This window comes from Leptodactylus fuscus, chromosome 9 (assembly GCF_031893055.1).
Source record: "Leptodactylus fuscus isolate aLepFus1 chromosome 9, aLepFus1.hap2, whole genome shotgun sequence".
NCBI classification, from domain to species: Eukaryota; Metazoa; Chordata; class Amphibia; order Anura; family Leptodactylidae; genus Leptodactylus; species Leptodactylus fuscus.
In genome coordinates, this window is record NC_134273.1 from 32,292,658 (window position 1) to 32,316,083 (window position 23,426).

At 43.4% G+C, this 23,426-nt stretch overlaps 1 protein-coding gene across 1 annotated transcript in view; it reads right to left on the reverse strand.

Annotated features, from left to right (window-relative positions):
- Positions 1-20,895, reverse strand: part of NINJ1 (ninjurin 1) — a 31,791-nt gene extending 10,896 nt beyond the window's left edge. The window contains exon 1 of the mRNA XM_075287161.1: positions 20,726-20,895. Within this exon, the coding sequence (XP_075143262.1) occupies positions 20,726-20,797 (72 nt within the window). The 5' untranslated portion in view covers positions 20,798-20,895. The remainder of the gene's footprint in view (positions 1-20,725) is intronic.
- Between the last annotated feature and the right edge of the window lie 2,531 nt (positions 20,896-23,426).

The window sequence follows — 23,426 nt, forward strand, 5'->3', positions numbered from 1 at the left end:
GGTTCCTGTTTCTTGGTAAGGACGCCTTTCAGTTCTGCTCTCTCAGAGTTAAGATTCCCAATTGTGCAAATGCCTTTGTTATTACGAAAGGGACTGGAAAACACAGAAAACCATTGAAACCCAGCTAATCGTGAACAAATGGCTCACGTGACCATATGACCTCCACAGCCACTGCTTTCACTGCAGCCTGGTTAGGAGACGTTTCATTCAGAGGCGTAATTCCGGAGCTAGAGACACACATTATTGGGGCAAATTGACTAATAGTGCAAATATAGACCAGCGCAGAGAAGACAGCCTATAAGTGCAGATGTATCACAGTGGCTGATGCTGAATGAGAAACCTGGTGCATCAAGTCTAAGTTTATTTAACCTATTAATTGACTTACTTTGGAACAAGTCAGATTTTTTACTTTATTTGGCACATTTTGTTGCAACCCACAGCCATTTTATGAGCACATCTTAAACAATTTTTGCAAAATGCACCACATTTTGGCACATATTATGGCAGAGTCAAGTCATAACCACAATAGTAAATCTGTCCTAATGTCGCATCATAAGATCCAAACCGTAATGGCCATTTATGTGAATGGTCAACATGTAATACTACATTTTCCCTGTAGAGGCCAGTGCAAGGAAAATGTATGGCTAGTTGTAGGCTGCCTCTGAATCCTGCCCCACCCCGATCCACAAAAAGAAGCTGTCAATCATTCTGTGGGTAGGAGAAGCAGGACTCGTGCTTTCTCTAGGAATCTTGGGATTTAGGTTAAGGCCCCATATGGTGTAAAAGCTGTGTTTTGTAGCTGTGACTATAGGCAGCACTGTGTATGCTCTTAACCGTGTACTTTGTTGCAAAGAGTAGGGAGCCCTCTGTTTGGGAACATTGGGAAACAGGAGACTTCAAAGGGAAGTTCAATAAGGAAACCGAAAAGTGCAGTTTTGTGGGGAATTTCCCACTTCGGTGTTCTGAGAACTTCCTTTGTGACAACATAAGGATCACAAGACTGAGTATTCCCATTATTCATATATATGGACATGATTGCTTTTCTCTTTTGGTAAAGGGGTTGTTTGGGACATGACTATGGATATGGCTGCAGCTCAATCCCAGTCAAATGAATGAAGTTGCAATTCTAAGCACAGTCACCATATAATATACACTGTCTACCAATAAGTATTTGGACACCTGGGGTATTACAGAAAAATAACATTTATTCCTATACAATAGTTGGTAGAACCCAGCAGATACTTCCTTACGGATGGTATTGATCGACACAATACTCCCGGATACCTGGTGACACTCCTGGTGTATGTGAGCCATCGGTTGGGTGCGGTTTATCTGGTTAGCACTGTCAGTCTTTATCTCCCAATTTCAGGGGTCTGCCGACTCGGGGCACATTCCGACAATCACCGTTCACCTTCCACTTTGTAATCACATAGGCCACTGTCGATTTTGGGTAATTCAGTTCACTTGCTATGTCCCTAAAGGATCAACCATTTCTGTGGTACCCGACAAAAACGGACAACTCCTTCCTCGCCAGCTAGTAGCAGAAAAAAGAAGCGCGATGCCCTATCTTGCTGCGGCCTCTGCGGCTCGAGGCACACTCCTGTTTAGGCCCAATCAGGAGCGGGATGCCGCAACGGAATTCCGATGCACTGCCGCTCGGCGGAAACCATTACCGTAACTGCCTCACAAACCAAAATCTGATATTTTGTCTGTAGGCTACTCATTAAAAGGTAAAACTAGTCACCATCCAGGGACATGCGCAGGACTTTCCAGTGCTGTAGTTGCAGAGGTGGGTGAACAATATCACAGGCATGAGGGACCCCTATCTCACATGAGGCAGGGGTATCACAGGAGGAGTTCTCCCATACACACTACAGTGTTCCCCCATATAATATAATTCCCCGAGGTCCCATACAGCATAGTCCCCCAGGTCCCACACATCACTGAGCCTGGAGAGCAAGCAGCAAGGACCATTGTCAGTACTTACCACTCCTAGGAACAGAAAGTATTGGAAATCACACTCATTGCTGACTCCCGGGCCTCGCCACAACCCTAAAATCTTCCATCACTACTGATGGAAACGCTCAATGGTTACCAGGCCAATCACTCTCCTGAATCATTCATACCACACCAGCAAGGGGACAGTTTTAATCACAAAATCATCCTGTAACTTTTCCAGTGAGCACTCCCCCTTCCTCCAGGAATTAGTTGTAGAATACAAGACCTGCTGGGTGCGCCCAATTTTGTCTTTAGTGATGCGAAATATAAAGTGTCACTTCTTTGATCAATTGATGATACTTAGATTACTATAGATGGGGGCTTGTACACGGAAACAGTAATGTCCACATGGCAGCCCACGTACATGATCAGACCAGCTATACAAACGTCTCTCCCTACAGTTCCCCTTCATTTTAACAGATACCGCAGCCTGGGCAGAACTTTGTCAGGGCGTTTGCCAAACACTTGTGGAGCGACTGGGTAAACAATATAAATCAGAGTGGAAAAATACCATCAAAATCTAAAGTGTAAAACAGAAAAGTAACACAGATTATAAAAAATACACATTTATTCTGAGGATTATTTTTAGATATTCTGTGGATCCAGATGCCGCAGACTATCCATATAATCTACACTGTATCTGCAACAGTTATACAAACTTCCCTTCTATTGTATACGTCCATGTAATGTAACCAGACACTTGTCAGCTGCACCATTAGTGAAATATTAACATGGTCACTGGATCTCTCCACAAGAGCGTATTTATAGACGTCATGGCCCCCGCTCTCATATCAGCATTCACATACATTGTTCATACACACAAGGCCGCTCGCAGCTGACTGTGTCCTAAAAGATAAGGCAAGTACAACAGGAAAGTGCGGCACAATTGTCAGGCAGCTTTTCCTCCATATATAAAAAGTAGTTTGAAGAGAGAAGGGGAAACGTGAAGCTGTCATTTTAGCAAAGTAAAAAAAGTATATTATAAAGTTCTTAAAAGCTCATGTTTATACAGTGTAAGGGAATTCTAAGTTAATGGCGGAGTGTCCAGTGTCTCCCACTCTGGAGGACCTGTCCTGTCCTGCATTACACACAACCATTTGTCTAATAAGCTTTGTGTAATGCTTAATTCCCCCAGTGATGGCGCTGTAGTGATAAGGAACACCGACTGCCAAGTCTCCTTCCAGGATACATCTCAATACTGAATGGTGATGGGACGGTGAGCCAAACTTCTCTGGTAGTAACTTATCTGCCGGAGGAAGAAATGATCAAGTAACGGAATACGTCCCAATCCTTATATCCCCCCCATCTGTCACAGGGAGATTACGGCGGGTCCCATAGACATTACATAGTTGGCAGCTCCTGCAGTAGGTTCTGCCTATCGTCTAATCTGTATGGCCAGATTAACAAGCATGGGTTGACTAAAGTGGCCCATTGTAGTAGAAGGAACATCTAATTTGTTAGAGGTCGCTATGAACCTCCAGACTGACGTAAGAGAGCAGAGACCTGAGCTTGGCTCATTTTAGGGTTTTATACGGTTCTGAAAATGGTCTTGGGTTTACAGCCATGACATGGGGGCAGTACAGCTACCTGTACATGATACTAGTACTGGAGATCCAGGGTGGTCCAGATGGTCAGACATGATCTACTACTCTCCAGACAATGACATATTACATGACGGCTTAGTAGGTTTCAGTCTTAGTTATAGTAACTTTTTCCAGGGCTTCACTTATTCAGCCGATCAGAGATGGATTCTCCTCACATGGAGACAAGACTAAATACACGTAGTAAACCCTGCAAGGGAAATGTGAGGGCCTGCGGCAGCCCTCTTTATTGGGATTAGAGGTGTCAGGCTGTGTAAGGAGGGGGTTGGGCACATGAACAGTTATTGCACCTTACCTGTCTCTTCAGGGGCCTTATGCATATTTTACTAGCCAAACTGTCTAGACAGCTCGGGATACCACAGGTTACATGTCCACCAGGTTTTCATGAAGTAGGACCCTACGCTGTATGAATTTGGAAACTTGATAGAATATCAGCACTGAGTCGCTTGTATATTCTCTTCATGCACTCCACATAACTACCAGAGTCTATAGATTGTATATAGTGCTATGTATGCATGGTTGTACAAGGGAATAGTCTCCTTTTACCAAATTTACTTTGCCTGGATCAGGTTCAACCTGTGTGTATACTACAAAGCCCTCACCGCAATACAATTGTACAAACTGTATTAAAAAGATGCAAACAGCAAGAAATAATTAAAATAACTTGTGCAAAGTTTCTTTTTTTTTTTCACCTGCTTTGAAGAAGTTCTGTCATTTCAGCTAAATTTGGACAAGTCACGCAGGCCTGTGAGGGCCCAGGCACCAAGAACCCATGAATGAAGAACCTCAGTTCCTGCCTGACATTATATTCACATCTATGTTCCTTGTTCTGGTCCATGGAAGGAACAACAGGCATATGGCTGCTAAAATAGTGGACGCCAATGGTATCCAGGGAACGCTACTGACTATAATGAGATCTGATGAAGTCACATTTGCAGCAGATTTTCGTCTGGCGATTTACGGTGGTCAATGCGACAGTCTCAGATGCAGATGTGAACCCAGCACTGAATGAGAGTCACATCATATATATGATCTTCAAGGATAAAGGATGGCACCTTAAAGAGGTTTTTTAGGAATGAAGACAATGATGAGGTTTCCAATATCATATTGGTGGGGCCTGACACCCCGTGCTGATCAGTAGTTTTGGAAAGGCTGCAGTATATGACAGCTGGGCCTGATATAATCCCATTCACTTTAATGGGACTGAGACACAAACAGGCCATATGACAAATATGACATTACAGGCCTCTTCAAACAGAAGATCACCTGGGTTGCCAGACCCCCACCAATCTGATAATGATGACTTATCCTAGCATAGGTCATCAGTATTAAAGCTCCTTGAAATCAAAGGAGTCTGCCACCAGAACCCAACATACCAACTCAACCCCGCTGAAAGATACAGGGTCACCTGAATAAAGTTGAGTTTTCCCTTTGTGAATTGTTGCCTCCGTTGCAGAGATGCCGCTGTTTTGATCAATATGCAAATTAGCCCATTGTAACATCAAGGGTGATGCCATTTACATCGCTCGTTCATTCAAAGAGCTCATTTGCATATTGGCAAAATCGGCAATATCTCAGCAATGGAGGCAACGATTCACAAGGGGAAATACAGTGTGTGATTCAGGTGACCCTTAACCTATCGGTCTGCAGGGATTGACATGTTGGGTTCTGTATGTGAGGCCCTTCATTCTAGTAATTGTTGGCAGTCAGAGCATTGATCATTTTTCGGGGATTCATCAGTTTTTAGCAACCCTTTAGATATGACAAGTCTTCAGAGCAAGCGTCAGAATTTTCCCCTTTATACGGATATTGCTCCATTGCCTCATTTTGACCCAGGAGTTTTTCACGACTCTGCAGTTTAACTTCTAGTTTTTTGGCCGGGATTTCCTAATTCCCTAGAATTCTAGAGACAGGCTATACAATGGAAATCTGCTGAGATCACTTTAGTGTATGAATCATGAGGGCAGTGGTCATACAATAAAGGACACTTTGATAAAGTATCACTAGTTTGCTGTGGGCATCAATTCCTGTCTATGTATGCTTTATGAATAAGGTTTCACCCATCCAAGATGGCAGAACATTTACAGTATGACCATATAACATGCTCAAACGTTGTATAACAGATTATATAGGCTCTATCTCTAAGTCTCTGTTCTTCCTGAGCCGACTGGTCTCCCATACGCCACACATGATAAAAAACACAAGGGATACTTTTATCCTGTGTCTCTAGCCCAATCAGGAGTAGCAGCAAAATATATAAATAAATCAAAGAGATGTTGCTGACCAAAGTAATGTGAGTCTAGTAGCTTAGAGACAGTAAGAACATTCTATAACACTTACCTATAAATGCTGCAGGACATGCTATAACACTTACCTATAGATGCTGCAGGACATGCTATAACACTAACTTATAGCTGCTGCAGGACATGCTATAACATTTACCTATAGATGCTGCAGGACATGCTATAACACTTACCTATAGCTGCTGCAGGACATGCTATAACACTTACCTATAGATGCTGCAGGACATGCTATAACACTTACCTATAGATGCTGCAGGACATGCTATAACATTTACCTATAGATGCTGCAGGACATGCTATAACATTTACCTATAGATGCTGCAGGACATGCTATAACACTTACTTATAGATGCTGCAGTACATGCTAGAACACTTACCTATAGATGCTGCAGTACATCTGTCGCTTTAGCTCTGCTTCTCTCTCACTTGACTTCTCTCCCCTCTGCATAAACTTTTGATACATTTGTGAGCAGATATTCAGCAGAAACTGCAGAGTGATCATCAGTTTGGGACAGAGGGAGGAGTCAGATAAGTGGAGAAAGAAGCATTTTTCTTTTGATATATTATTACATTTAGCAGAGCTTCTTGAAAGGTTAGTGACTTTGTAATGCAAACTTATGTGACAAGTAGATTTTTTTTGTTTTTCAAGGATCATAATATTGATGGCCTATCAGAAGAACAGGCAATGTATAGCCAATCAGGGGAGTTCTGAAGGGACCAGGATCTGCTGGATCCATTATTATTATTATTATTATTATTATTATTATTATTATTATTTTTTTAATGGCCCACCCACCTACCTGTATACTTAGCCATGGTCAAACAAGGAAGTTTGCAATGATTCTATACAAATTAAGGCTAAAATTATGCAATTATGACAAAAATGTGTGAACCAAAGCAAGGCTAATAATAGAGGGGGCAGAGAATGGAGTCTAGGTAACGCTCGCCATTATGTCAGTTATGTAAATACAGGAAAACAGTCCAAGGGACAAGTGCGGACAAAGCCAAGTTCAGTGGCGGAGAACCACAAAAAAGCAAAGTAAACTGAGCTCAGTGCTAGAGGAGATCTTACATAAATCACAAAAGCTAGCCATTGTACCCCATCTAGTCTTTCATGTATGACGCCATCTTGGAACCATTCACCAAATCTTATCAGACAATGCTAACCATAAATGAACACATTTTCAGTGCTCAGACAAAGAATACTCAAAACTTCACTTCAGTACACTTCCTTCCTTTAGCTTACTTTTAGTTTAACATGATCCACCAGCGTACAGATAAAGTGGTATGCCGCTTATAACAGGTTTCCCCTATCCAATGGAATGGGATAAACTGCATTGTCTTGCACCGCTGCTATTGAGAAACAAAGCTCCAAGAGCATTGAAAACCTGGCAGCGCTTCAAGCGCCATAGCCCAAACAGGTGACTGGCCGAGAGTCAGACCCTCGCCCATCTGATAGTGATGATCTTGCCTAAGGACCCATGCCATACGGACCCATTCAATTGTATGGCCCCATAAACAAGTCTCTAGTTTTCACTGATTATGTCCAGGCCGCAGAAACTGTCAACAAATTATGGAGCAGGTCCTATGCTTATAAGTATTTGCACCACAGACACCAGTGTAGATTGATCCTTAAGACTTTTTGAGAATCTGTGATAGCAGACGACATACTGATGCAATGGGGATGTGTTTTTTGTGGATCAGTATTTGCAGACAGTAAAACCACCACGGTGCATGTTCATGTTCCCCCAAGGGATAAAATAGTTCATATACAGCAAAATCTATAGACACCTTTATTCATACGTTATATATTGCATAATCTTCTGCTCAACCTCTGTAGCTTGCATGTATTACAATACAATGCAAGCTGTATCTGCAGACAGATTATTAAATCAGTCTGCAGATACATTTTATCTCTAAAAGTACACACAATGCAATAAAAAATGTGCTAGATATTTCATACGGCTTCACATACTAGGATTGTCATAACCATTAACAAATCTCAGTACAAAATGTTTGCGCCCGTTTATTGCAGGTTGTGAATGTAGGTCACTTATCTGTACAGAGGAAATACTATACTACAACGTGTATAAAGTGGTGGCGAGGAGGGGAAGGAATTATTGGTTAATTATAGATAGCAAATCTTTTAGGTGCTTTCCATACAGAACAAACATAGCAGCTATACAATACCAGACATGCACCAATTTCCTGCTGCTATAGTTTAACATTTGGACACCAAATTATAACAGATGAAGGCTATAAAGTGGGGGAAGACATATTGTATATTCTGTTTAATCCACTCAAAGCATCGGTCTGAGGACTAACAACATGCCGTAGGGTAGAATATGGTTGTCTGTCTGATAACATTACATCAAAGAGAATCTGTCACCAGAACCCAATCCCACTAATAGGTTTGGATCACCTGAATTGTGAATCTCTGTCTCCATTGCCAAAATATCACTCTTTTTGTCAATATGCCAATGATCTCTTTAGGGGAACCAGGGAGTTGCCGCTTACCTCTTTGGAGCATCAGCAAAACCATCATTGCACCAAAGAGCTAATTTGCATTTTGGCGAAAATAGTGATATCTCGCCATTGGAAGCACCAATTCACAATGGGCAAAAACACTGTTTGATTCAGTTAAGTTTTGATTTGTGGGATCCGAGCGCCGATGCTCCCACCAAGCACTAAAACAGAAGCAAAAAAAGGACAGACCCCGAGTACTGCGTCTTGTCAAGGAACATTGGCTCTACTTGACTCTCCATGGCAGAGCGCGGTCCTGCTGCTCAACCATCTTGTTTTGTTGGAAGTCCTTAGCAGCTGTCACGTCCTCTGTCCTTTTCCTTAGACCACCGATTGGCCTCAGCAGTCACACAATGGGGACTTCCACCAGAAGAAGACACAAGAGCAGCAGGACCAGATTGTGTTGGGAGACACCAGAGCACTGGGACAGAATATTTTTTTTTTTTTTTAAATAATAATCAAAAAATGTATACTGGAGATTCCCTTTAAGACTCTATTAGATGGGTATTCCTGGGAATTTTTAGAAAATTGCTGATAACTGCCCTATCTAGTGCTGCCAACCACTGAATGTTTGTTGGAAATCACTTTGTGTAACCAAGGCTGGTAGTAATCAGGACAGCCGAATGGTGGAGGAACTATCGCAGCAGAGATCATTCCTACCCCATTCAGTTTGCATCAGCCTTTTTAATAAGATCAACTCAAATGCGCATCAGTCAACGCGTTTCTCGTTGATCGCCACTTGGTTGCCATTGAGTTGTCTAATATAGCCATTGCTATGAGCCGATTGCCCACTCACTCTGACAGTCTCTTCTAGTATCACTACGGGGTCTCAGCACTCAGACTTCCACCAATCTAAAGTTATGACATTTCATGTGTAACATTTTGGGCTGTTTTTGTTCATGAAAGTTTATTTTGTGCAGTCAAAAAGCCAAGTACCCTCTTTGAACAGTCTATTACACCTGCAAAGTCTACTGGAATTTGTCCACTTCTAGACGTCTGACTCCTGGACTTTGTCATGCACTTTCTATCTACAAGAAGCAACTAAGAATTCCCTTCCCAAGCGGCCGCCATCCTAAGGCCAGCTCTTGGAGACTGCACTGAAAGACTATATTAGGAAGAGTTACATCTACTTTGTTTTTTCAGTGTGAAAAGATGAATATACTGCTGTCTGATCTATTTTAGACATCTTATCATTTATTGGTGTCCGGGGTCTGACACAAAAAGTCCTATCGTACAGTACAAAATAATTTATTCAGAGCAGTAATAATATTTAGAGTGGCGTGAAGTGATATAGTGGATAATTTCAAGATGCACACGGTTATTCTTCTCCATGTGCACACCGTGTTCTGAAGTTTGTACAGAAGGATTATATTAATCCAGAATTAAACATGATTTTCTTAAAGGGATCCTATCATTGGATGCCCTTTTTTTCTGACTAAAACGTAGGAATAGCCTTAAGAAAGGCTATTCTTTTCCTACCTTTAGATGTCTTCTCCGTGCCGCCGTTCAGTAGAAATCCAGAAATGAGTTCTCTCGCAGCACTGGGGGCGTCCCCAATGCTGCGACAGAACTTTCCAGCGACGCCTCCATCTTCTTCTGGAACGCCCTCTCTCTGTGTCTTCTTCTGTCGTGAGTTTCAAACTTCTAGGCCTTGGGTTCAGCCGACAGCGCATGTCTGGGCCACAAGAAAATGGCACACACAGTAAGCAGGTAAGCCCTTTATTATGACTGACATACAAAAAAGTTAGTCTTAATAAATCAGCCCCATTGGGTCCCGCCTAGAGTTCTTTAGACCCGTTTTACTACAATCATGTGCTATTACTATGGCGCTTTCTGCGGTGACCCCCCAGCCTGTCCATATAGTGATACCGTTAAACATGCAAAACAATCAAAAAGCGATAGAGAAATTACTTCTTTTCACTCTTTATCTCTTATCCTTTTTCTAGGTTTTCGAAACTTCACTTTTTTGGTTTCTAAATATAAGCCCCACCGCAAAAAGAAGGCAGAATACGCAATACAGTTGTGCAAGTCCCAAAAGCCGGAAACCATGTTATTGCCTGAGAAGACTCCACTTGTCTAAGAATAATTAGGAGACAAAAAAATTTGAGTTCAACGATTAAAAAACAAACAAAGTCCTGCTCAGAGAGGCCGACCTTAAGTTTGCTTTTATTTGACGTCCTCGTGATCTTAGTTTACAACGTCCTTATTTTTGCTTTTACTCTGTAAGTCAACACTCTTATCATCCGAAATTTGACATACCACTAACCAGGTCGGTATTGTAGCAGGAAACCATGTTCTTTTTATAAAAGTGCAGGCTTCCTTTTTGGAAATGCTTGTTGGCCCAAAAGTCAAAAAACACTCCACATTATATATATATATATCTATATATATATATATATATATATATATATATATATATATATACACTCACCGGCCACTTTATTAGGTACACCATGCTAGTAACGGGTTGGACCCCTTTTTGCCTTCAGAACTGCCTCAATTCTTCGTGGCATAGATTCAACAAGGTGCTGGAAGCATTCCTCAGAGATTTTGGTCCATATTGACATGATGGCATCACACAGTTGCCGCAGATTTGTCGGCTGCACATCCATCATGCGAATCTCCCGTTCCACCACATCCCAAAGATGCTCTATTGGATTGAGATCTGGTGACTGTGGAGGCCATTGGAGTACAGTGAACTCATTGTCATGTTGAAGAAACCAGTCTGAGATAAATTCCAGCTTTATGACATGGCGCATTATCCTGCTGAAAGTAGCCATCAGATGTTGGGTACATTGTGGTCTTAAAGGGATGGACATGGTCAGCAACAATACTCGGGTAGGCTTTGGCGTTGCAACGATGCTCAATTGGTACCAAGGGGCCCAAAGAGTGCCAAGAAAATATTCCCCACACCATGACACCACCACCACCAGCCTGAACCGTTGATACAAGGCAGGATGGATCCATGCTTTCATGTTGTTGACGCCAAATTCTGACCCTACCATCCGAATGTCGCAGCAGAAATCGAGACTCATCAGACCAGGCAACGTTTTTCCAATCTTCAATTGTCCAATTTCGATGAGCTTGTGCAAATTGTAGCCTCAGTTTCCTGTTCTTAGCTGAAAGGAGTGGCACCCGGTGTGGTCTTCTGCTGCTGTAGCCCATCTGCCTCAAAGTTGGACGTACTGTGCGTTCAGAGATGCTCTTCTGGCTACCTTGGTTGTAACGGGTGGCTATTTGAGTCACTGTTGCCTTTCTATCAGCTCGAACCAGTCTGGCCATTCTCCTCTGACCTCTGGCATCAACAACGCATTTCCGCCCACAGAACTGCCGCTCACTGGATGTTTTTTCTTTTTCGGACCATTCTCTGTAAACCCTAGAGATGGTTGTGCGTGAAAATCCCAGTAGATCAGCAGTTTCTGAAATACTCAGACCAGCCCTTCTGGCACCAACAACCATGCCACGTTCAAAGGCACTCAAATCACCTTTCTTCCCCATACTGATGCTCGGTTTGAACTGCAGGAGATTGTCTTGACCATGTCTACATGCCTAAATGCACTGAGTTGCCGCCATGTGATTGGCTGATTAGAAATTAAGTGTTAACGAGCAGTTGGACAGGTGTACCTAATAAAGTGGCCGGTGAGTGTATATATATATATAGTATATAGCTCCATGCCAGCACGTAATGGATCCAAGAGTGTATTGTACACGTCCATTTTGACCAACCCTTCAAATTTTGTATAGAATTAATTTACCTAAAATAATGATTAGTTTTGTAATGAGGGTGCGCCTTATTTACGGCAAGGAGCACGCCTCCTCATAAATAAGATGTACCCTCTGCTGGGCCATGGAGCGATACCTACACCAGCATGTAGCTAGTGTATAATCCAGCATCATATATGCCAATTTTCTGGTAATAATATATAATCCTGTGGGGCCGATGGTCCTCGCCATACCCACTTTTTGGGAAACCGGATGACACAAAAACACTAGTTGCGATAATGTATATAACTAGTGTTTAAAAAGTCACAAACCTGATACTTGGAACTTTTTTAGGCCAAAAATCTGTTGTGGGCCCCACTGAAATCAATGTGTGAAAAAGTTACAAAAACCGCCACCGTTGTTTTTGCCCTTCATGTGAATGAGTCAGCCAAACCTGTCTCCAGAGAGCGGCATATAAGTCCGGGATTCTAGTTCTTTTTAATCTTTTTTTGTCTCTACTTGAAGACTGGAAATAACAATAATGTAAGAGAAACATAATGGGAACATGTACCGACCTGATGTATAGAACTACAAGTGACTGTCTTCTACATGTCTGGCATTGTAATATTAAACCAAGAACAGAGGTCCAAACCCGGCGTGTCTGAGGAGCTGACTCATCCGACCTATTTATTACCAGACATACAAAAAATGACAGATATCGCTTCTCAGGAATGCCAGAACATCGCCATCCAATGACACTTGGAGACCCGTATCAGTGAAGCAGAACAATGCCACCAATGTTACCCGAGGTCACCAGTAAAGTGTTTGCAGTCACTTACGCCAAAGCAATTCTACAGAAAATGAGGTTAAATATCGTCTGCGGCCGGCCATGATTGAATTCCCACACGGCTCCCAGAGCCGTCTCACTAAAGATGTAGTAAAGGAGCCGTTATTAAAGGTGGAATAACGCCATTAAGGTGCATGGGCTTCATCTGCTGTATAGTTTTTCAGTTATATAGATCCATGGCCTGACATCGCCGCACTGAATCTGCCGCCATTTTTAATATTTTTGTGTAGTTTGCACAGTTTAATATACATAACATTGGCTATCAATAGTAGAGATGAGCGAACACTGTTCGGATCATCTGTTCCGAACAGCACGCTCCTATAGAAATGAATGGAAGCAGCTGGCACGTACACTTTGCCGGCGGCCGGTCGCTTAAAGAGGACCTTTCACCATATCCGGGCACATGCAGTTCTATATACTGCCAGAAAGCTGACAGTGCGCTGAATTCAGCGCACTGTCGGCTTTCCCGATCTGTGCCCGGTGTGAAGAGCTTACGGTCCGGTACCGTAGCTCTTCTATGGTCAGAAGGGCGTTTCTGACCATTAGCCAGAGACGTCCTTCTGCCTCGCGGCGCCTATCCCGCTGTGCTGTGGAGCGGGGAGGAACGCCCCCTCCCTCTGCTCACACAGCTCGTCCATAGACGAGCATTATCAGGAGAGGGAGGGGGCGTTCCTCCCCGCTCCACAGCACAGCGGGATAGGCGCCGCGAGGCAGAAGGACGTCTCTGACTGACTGTCAGAAACGCCCTTCTGACCATAGAAGAGCTACGGTACCGGACTGATAGCTCTTCACACCGGGCACAGATCGGGAAAGCCGACAGTGCGCTGAATTCAGCGCACTGTCAGCTTTCCGGCAGTATATAACACTGCCTGTGCCCGGATATGGTGAAAGGTCCTCTTTAACCCCTCGCGTGTGGCTACGTCCATTCATTTCTATGGGAGCGTGCTGTTTGGAACGGCTGTTCCGAACAGTGTTTGCTCATCTCTAATCAATAGCAGTGTACTGTCAAGTGTCAGGGTGCTGTCCTCTACTGTCCAACCCATACACACCATAGTCTCCAGAATTACAATGAAGCATATTGTGCAAGATTCAAACAAAATGGCGGCAGAAGTCGAATATATCTCATTGTAACAGCTGTGATCATTTTACCCCAACTTTGATGTCTGCAAGAATATTAAAAGGAGGAATAACTTCCTGTGAAAAAATAATGAGGCCATAAGATGATAAAGAAGAGTGATATTAACCCCTACCATCCCTCTAGTTCAGTTCTGACATTGCCTGGTCAACAACACAGGAAGTGGCTAGAGATGGCCGCTCAGCCAATCACTATTTAAGATGGGTCTCTCCTCCGGTTTACTTCCTGGTATCTGAACACAAACAAACAGGAAGTGGCTAGAGATGGCCGCTCAGCCAATCACGACCTAGTATGGGTCACTGCTATGGCCAGTGATTGACTGAGCGGGATTTTCTAGGGTATGGTGTAGGCCCGTGTGGAAGAGAAGAGCGGGGACCTGTAGGGCTGCAGAGTCAAAGTCAACCAATTTTGGGTGAAGAAAAAAAAAAAAAAAAAAACTCCGAAATAAAATGATTACTTTTATTATAGAATTATTAATATTGTATAACACATTTAATGTATATCATTTTATCCATATTTACTTTCATAGGATTTCAATCACTGGCTTCCTAATGAAAAAAAAATAAAAGAGACCGTACCCCTTCCCCATATACAGCAGAGCGGAGAACTGCAACGGAGTGCCATCCAATGAGCCCGCGTTACATGTAATACCAGCACACTGCCTTAGCCGCTATGGTACAAGGCATGGGAAAATGTAGACGTAGCCTTCATTCTACCCAGTGAACGCCCATACAAATCATGGAATATCCCGTGTTGTGATAGGGTCTGCCGCACAGGGTGACGTATTCTCTACTCAGCGTAGATGTAGCACAGGGTTTACTTTATTTACAGAGAACGTCCCAGTAGCAAAGTGCTGCTGGAAATTTTGCTGGCAAATCCACAGGAAACTGGAAAAGCCAAGGAAATGGGTTATACCAGGTCGAGCTGAAGGAACCGTCTGAGGCTCCTTGCTTAGAGATCTCGTAAATACAAGAAAGTATTGAGTGAAAAGGTAAAGAAAAACTCGTCAAAAACAGAAGCAGCAGAGGCCGAGAGATCTGTACACGTAGTCATCCCAGATAGGTTGGCATGTGCCAGGACGTTACAGCTGAAAGGATTCCTTTGTAAGTTTACACCATAGTGTTAAAGTGGAAACGTGGCCAAGGTTTAGGGTAATAAAAGGCCTTCAAGGTATGCGATAACTGTGTGTGCAGTTTATACATGAAGTGCTATTAGTTTTTGGAAAGATTACAGTAAGGAGTCGACGTGGTCTTTTCCCCAAGAAACACATTTGCTGAAATAAATGGAGCTGAGCTGCAGTACCAGATGCTGCCCATGCATAAGAGTGGCACTATTTTGTGCAGAAAACCAGGCCCATTTTTCTAAAGCCGCATTGTACAATACAATCAATAGTAAAGGGCCTTCATTTTTTGCAGCCAGCCCTTATTGGTCCTGTTGGGGTTTTTGCATTTGTTACACAATGCAGCGAGCTTATCCCATTCGTTTCCATAGTGTGTACATTACACTGTGTCTATTCAGATGCTTCACATGTCATGACATTTGTGGAATCTACAGACAGATTTTGAAGGGTTCAACAAGACGGAATGTATGGAATTTTATCAATATACATCAACAATTAATATAAATTCCTTCCTAACCACAACCGGAACAGCTTTAAGGATACAATAGAAATGGTGCAAAAAAAAAAAAAAAATATATATATATATATATATATATATATAAATATAACACCCGGCTGTCCCAAACAAAAACATGCTGCTAATGTAGGAACAAACAAGGGATTGTTTTCATTCTTTAGTGAAGGATGACGACGGATCGCACTCCCGCAGATACACCGAGTGCCTGCTGAAGATTAGTATATTCCCACACCAAAAGCGCTACACTTGTCTACAGGTTGGTTCTGGTATTGCACATCACCCCATTCCAAGTAAATAGAGTTAAGCTACAATAACAGATACTACCCATAGAGAACGCTCACACTAGTCACTTCAATGGGGCTGAGCTGCAATACTAGACACAACCTGTGGACAGATGTGGCGCTGTTTCACGATGAAAATAGCCATATTTTTCTAATCGTTCACACCCCTGTAAATATCCCTTGGACTGTGATCTATCATCCGCTGACCCTGCCCCGGTGGGGGTCTCAGCACCCGGACTCTTAATCTAACCTTCTGACATGTGACAATGATGTAACATTTTTCAGAAACAGCAGTTAACTGCAGCTCTTCGGTTAGGTTTCTCACTTTATGACATATAATTCATCCATGTCTTGAGGTTACCGTCAGTAAGGCAATGCACAACATGGCAAGGACAGTTCTAGGAATATCCTAACAAGCCTATTTGCTTTGGTGGCCAGCAGCCCCTGGACGCCCCCTCCTTGGGATAATATTCCGCTACTCAGCCTAATGCTGGTCCACAGGCGCTGATATTTACCTAGAGATCTAAGTGCTTATTCCTCATCTCTGTGCAGTATCCTTGGAAAGAAACACAGCCCACACCCTCCGCAGCTGCAATCCCTGAGCAAACAGAGCTCAAAAGTGCAATAAGAAACATATTACTGACGGCATCCATAGGGCTTAGTGACTTATAGGGGACGTCCAGGAATTCAGTTGTTCGGAGATGGAAGTAGATGGCTCTGTACACCGCTGAAAACAGATGAATGGTGGGAGCGCTGGGTATCGTCTGATAGTGATGACCTGTCCTGAAGCCAATGTCACATCAACATACAGTCCATGAGAAGCAGACTGGCTGTCAATTGTGTCTCAGACCAAACAATGAGACGGGACCTGGATGTCCGGGATAATAGTCATGTATAATATTAGGAGTCACAGCCTCCCCATGGGACCACTGTACTATAATGAAAGGAGGCATGGACTCCTAGTATTATGGAGGACTATGATGCTAGGAGTCCACGTCTGGCCTGAGAAATACAGCCGACACCTGGTTTGTTTCTTATAGACCTAAAACATCAGAGTGAAGCTGCTCTGACCCCGCATTCACACAACAGAGTTTCAGCCATGATGGGAGGCTTCTTTTTCACTGCTGAAATTCCAGACCAAATTCCTCACCATTTTCCTCCGTGTGAATGGAGTTCCTCTCCTGGAATACTGTCCAGGCCAGGAAATCCAACAAACACAGACCGAGGTTAATGGGTGAAACCCGGTTGTGTGAATAGGGAGTTAGGATAGGTCATCCAGGAAATGCAGCCAAAATCTGGTCTATGTGCAACCAGCCTAAGGATAGGCCACCATTATCTGATCTTGGAGAACACCTTGACACCATAACACAGTGTAATGAAAGAGTCTGTATACTGTTCGTATTTACAGATCCATAGTTATGGACAGTATATGGAAAATAAATGCAGTCATGTGCATGAGGCCTTATGGGAGCTCTGCTGCTTCTATCAGACCAGGCCGGTTATCCATCCATTTATGAAGAAGTTTGGCCCAGAGGTGGGATGGTGAGAAATGGAGGACTCAGTGTCATTGGTTTGGCCTGCAGACTGATAATAAGATCATGTGCACAAGGCCCAACGGAGTAGACTCCAAAGTGAAAATGAAGCCTCTTATCAGTAGTAGGTAGAAGGTTACTGACAACGCCTGATCTATTATACTGGCTGAGCCAAGATATACGTAGCTTAGACAAAGAGGAGGCACAAGGAGGAGTAAGTAGCTCATCTCACCTCCAGTTAAAGCCTCTGAAGCCCCCTCCTGTACAGCTTTTCTGTTAGGATTACCTCCAGGAATAAAGTGATGGAATATCCTATCTGTATACTATCCCTTTATAAAACAAGAGTATCCCTATAGGTTGGGGACACCAGTTGTGTACTCATAGCAGGTCAGTCCCTGCAAAATCACCGGCAGCGAATCCACTGTGAATGTATGATAGCAAATCCCATCCACACATTGTAGGAAAAAAACAGCAGTAACACTGCTGTGTGTTTTCAACCTTTGCAATGCAAATACTGTAAGCTGGAACCAAACACCCAGGAACCAAGGCTGAAAGCTGTGGCAATAACCAGACGTTTTCAGTGCACATCCCACAGTGGACCTGACAAATTTGGCCTTGGCTATATTACTTTCAGGCTAAGGCCCCATTTACTGGGCAGCAGCAAAAAAGGACTGCGGGAAAAACCAAAGCACCAATGCATTGTGTTTTTTCCCACTTTGGACAGAAGGAAACCTCTGCGGACTTTCTGCTTCCATTACACCTATAGGGAAACCACCAGCATTTCCATAAATATAACTGACATACTGCAATCTCCAAACTTGCAACGGTTTCTAAGATTGATCCTTAAGCAACATGGAAGAGCTGTAGCAGCAAGTGTAAGTAACGCAGCGCTGAAATATATGGGATAGTGCTGCAGTACTGACACTCACCAATACGCGGCCTGGCTGTCCTGTGCAGCCTCAGTACTGGTCATCTGCAGGGGTCCTGGGTGTCAGACCCCCCACAGATCCAAAATTGATTGCGTATCCTGAGCATAAGCCATCAATATCAGAAACCGGATAATTCTTTTAAACAAAGCAAAATAAAATGAGCAAAGTATTATTTAGAAAGGTGAATTCCAACACCCAGCACAGCAGAGTCCCCAGCTGGAGAGCAGCACATAAGCGGGTACAACATGTAATAACAATGTGCAAAAAGCCTGCTCAGTGTAAACAGTAACCAGAGTCCAGCAAACGGATGTGTTTATCTCACACGCCCTAGAAATCCCTGGGTACTTGCACTTCAGTATAAATATCCTCAGGAATTATTCTCAACCTTACACTTTTAGGTCACAAAATATTTAAAGAGCAAAAGCAACTAAAACAACAAATAATACTTAAATACTAATATTAAATACAGATACTAATACTAAATACTGATACAAATACAGTTACGGATACTAAATACTGATACTAATACTAAATACTGATACTAATAAGGTTACAGATACTAATTACTAATACGGTTACGGATACTAAATACCGATGAAATTTATATTTGTTATTAAAAAGCCAAAACACTAATGAACAATTAGTAAAATAATGTGACACAAACTTGAACTGTAACAATTCTAAATCTTTACCTCATTTTGGTCAATTTCACAATCACATTTTAGGTCCTGTATTACGCCCCCAAACCAGGAGACCCCATTCCCCATGGTCCTACTGAAACAACTCGAGATCACCAGGGACGCCAAAATGAGTCAAGTTTGGTATAATCGAGTGGCAGGTGACCTGAAGAAGTGCGCAGGAATATGAGGAAGCTAAAATGTGTTGCTTGAGTAGCAGTGTGCTGTGATAGTCACCCAAGAATAACAAAGTTGCACAACTCAAACCACCGCATCCCAGCATACAAATCAGAACACTGCGGACAGCTCCACGCGGGCATATCCGATGTGTGAAATACAGACTATATGTTCGTATCACACCCCGGGGTCCGGACTCCGAGCACCATAGTCCTAGCATATATGATATATATATGATGCTGAGAGTCTGCGTCTTGCTCAGTGTTTGGTCCAGGAAATACAACCGTCATATGGGTCGTATCTCATAGACTGTAGTCCATTGAGGAATCCATGAAAACGGCTCAATGACATGCTCTATTATGTGAATAAGTTCTTAAAGGGGCGGTTCATGATATTTTAGTACTGCAGCAGAAGGCAAGGGAAGGTGAATAATAAAATAATAATAAACAAAAAAAAACAAACACTCACCTGTCCAAATGCCCGCGGCAGAAGTCCTCACTGAATGTCACCTGAATGAACCGGGACGTCATCTGAGACATTAGACTGGTTAGCCTCAGTAGTCATGTGCGGTGGGGACTTCTGCCGGAAAAGTTGCGGGACTGGGCCGCAGCCTAGGACACCGGAGCACCGAGGACCGCTATGGGGTTATTTTTACCTTTTCAGGCCTCCTTCTGTTATACTAAAATAGTGTGGAGAAAGCCTGGAGCTGGGGTCAGGGAGATGAGCGCAGAATACATACAGGCTTGATCATGATGAACATGTATGGGTTTTTTGAGGAGCAGGAGGCCAAAACAGCATCAGACGTGTGAAGTGTATGAACAGCGACCTGCGCCATTGTAGGCAATCCTGTCCTGCCAGTCTATAGAAGCAAATATGGAGCCTGCAGCGGGCGAGTTTTTTGAATGGGCCCCATGTAACTGAGGCAGGAGGGTGCTGGGCACACAGGTAGCAAATAAGGACATACCAAGCACAGCTCCTTGCTCAGGTTACAGTGACCAACCTGCTGGGGGCGCTGCAGTGCAGCAGCTCAATGTAAATGAGGAGTAACAAGTGTATGACAATGACAAGAAGTGGCAGCATCGCCTTATGACAGGGCTGTGGCTACACATTGTGTCCCTCATGTTACTCCTCTGGGTAGGGCAGTCATGGTGGTGATGGGCAGCCTGTGTAGTGATATGGTCACCCCAGTACATACAGCTGGGGTGCAGACACATTGGGGAGCCCTCATACAGGGGCTGCACTGACTATAGGGCATAAGTGGTAGCACAGGGTATGGGGGGCACAGAGAGGGCTCAGGACATAACACACTGCGGGCCATTACCCAGACCACCTGCCCCCAGCCCGTACACAGAGCCCCCGACTGCTTAGCCCCTCCCCCGTTACCTCGTCATCGTGCAGATGCTCCATCTCCCCCGGCCCGCCGTTCATCTCCATGGTGTCTGATCTGGTCCCCATACTCCTGGGTATAACACACGCCGGGGTCTGTGAGGGCTGAGCCGCCCGCTGTGAGCTCCAGGCTGCCCGGGATCTTATGGCAGGATCTGGAAGTGAAAGCAGGGAAGTGGCGAGGAGGAGAGAGAGAATAACACTGCGCCACCTGGCGGCCGAGCCTGCAAGTGAAAGACAATGTCTGGTATTCTCCCAGCAGCGGCCACTCTAATCTTACACAATCACCATCATATCACATCATCATCATCCTCATCATCCTCATCATCACTGCTTGTGGGGAATGGTCTGAGGAAAACTCTAACTATACATTCTATCTATTATCTATCTATCCATCCACCCATCCATCTATATCCAATCTAGCTGTCTATCTAATGTATCTATCTATCTATCTATCTATCTATCTATCTATCTATCTATCTATCTATCTATATCCTATCTATCTATCTATCTATCCATCTACTATGAGCCTATGGCTCGCAAATCCCTGAAATGAGGCGCTCCTCTTGAAGTAGAACAATACCACCTTGGAATATACTGAGCCAGGCATATCTGTTGAATAAAAGCCTGATTCAATATATTCCAAGGCGGTATTGTTTTACTTCAATACGAGCGCATAATTTCGTGGATTTGCGAGCCATAGGCTCATAAAAGATTTTGTCCACATGGTCAGTTAGCCAGACGACCGCTTCCCCAGACAGATGCAGCCCTAAAATCAACAAGTTAACCATACAAGTCTTAGCTCCGCACCCTATGCTGGGTTAAGCAGGTTACCCCAATATTTGAGGAGAACTGCAGGGGATCCTGCTTTACTTCCCAACAAGCAGAAGGAGCGCAGTCTGTCCTGTTGTTTTCCTCCACATCCTAATATCTATCTATCTATCTATCTATTTCCTATTTATCTATCTATCTATTTCCTATTTATCTATCTATCTATTATCTATCTATCTATCTATCTATCTATCTATCTATTGCAGCTTCTGGGCCCCAGTGCATAGTTTGCCAGGGGGGCCCCCATTCCGCTCCAGATTAGGCCCAAATGAATGGACCCAGTAAGGAGGGAGTGTCGTGCCGTGGACACTGAGGTGGATTCCGCCGCGGCAAGAAAGGCAGTTCGCTTCTTTTTGCCGAGAGCGGCATAAAACCAGTAGCGGAAAAAAGTCAACGACTTCCATTGAAGTAAATGGGAGGTGTTTCTTGGGGACAGATTCTGAGGCGGATTCCGTGTCAAAATCTGGTCCAAAAAACCCAGTGTGAACTTACCCTAAGAAGTGTGAAATAATAATGTACATATCATTACACAGGTACTCCAACCAGAAGCATTACACAATTATTCACTGGATTGGCGGGGGTCCAACCACCTTCAGCTATTTCCATTATTGCCATAGACTATGAATGGAGTGGCGTCGAGCCACGATCTTACAGCTTCAGATAATAGAGGACCGTAGAGGTTTTTTCTGGAGATTTTTGGGTGTCCAAGTTGACACCCCCCATCAACGACAGTCTTCCTAACTCCTGCGTGAACAGAGGGTGCACCTTATTTATGACAAGGCATGCACTTCTTCCTAAATGAAGCGCACCCTCTGCCAGGCCATGTACCTGGAGTGAAATCTATACCAGGTCCTCGCTGGTGTAGATTTCCATCATCATATGCACCAAATTAATCATAATAAACCTAGCACGGACACCAGCACATCCTTTCCTTGCCTGTTTTTTTTTTTTGGGAGGTGGGAGTGGCGTGGGATATTGCAAAAATTTCAGTTGTGACAATTTATGACGCTCTTGGTATTTAATATGCGACAAACGGGTGTAAAATATTAGATTTCCCCCATGGTTCCTTTCTACATCTTTTTCCTTTATTGTATCTTTCTCTCCACAGGAAAGTTTTTATTCAGTGACTGGAAGCCAAAAACAACCGATCATGGAGCATATGGTATTACAGAAGAAAGAATGATGTAATGCTGAAATCTAATCATACAGAAATTATACACCGTTTATTATCGCACCATTTATAGTGTCTGACATACACTGCGTATACCAGGGAGGCGCTAATTTCATTCACATGTTTGTGGATTACAGCTCACTGTCCGGTATAAATTATGGAGGCAGAGATTAAGTAACTGGAGTTATCGCATCTGCTTGCTGCCAAAACAACCCCATTCACATGAGAACTGATTTCCAGTCATAGAAATTTCGTCATTCAATCTGCGTCATGTGAACAGCCCCTAAGTCCACTTTCACAATTATTTGTTTGTTGTTTTCTAAAAATAAATCAATTATTCAATAGGTCTTTATTAAAATGTTCATTTGTTACATGGCCTGTGTACTACTCAACCACATTCAAAGATGGCCTACTGTGAATTTTTTTTTCAGTTTCCCAGTACAATACAGAAAATTTTAAAGTACAATGTGTCCTGAAAACATATGGCTCTGTGAACGGAAAAATAACAAAAGTTATGGGGTTTGGAAGGTGGGAGTCAAAAACGAAAATCCTACCTGGTTTCTCAACATCCATCTGCTGAACCTCAGGTGCATGAGCAATGAACCTTAGGCGTACATGCTTGGTGCCAGTGACACAATAACGGTTCAGGATACACCCAAATTTGGAGGGTACTATGTTGTATGTCCTAAGAGTTGT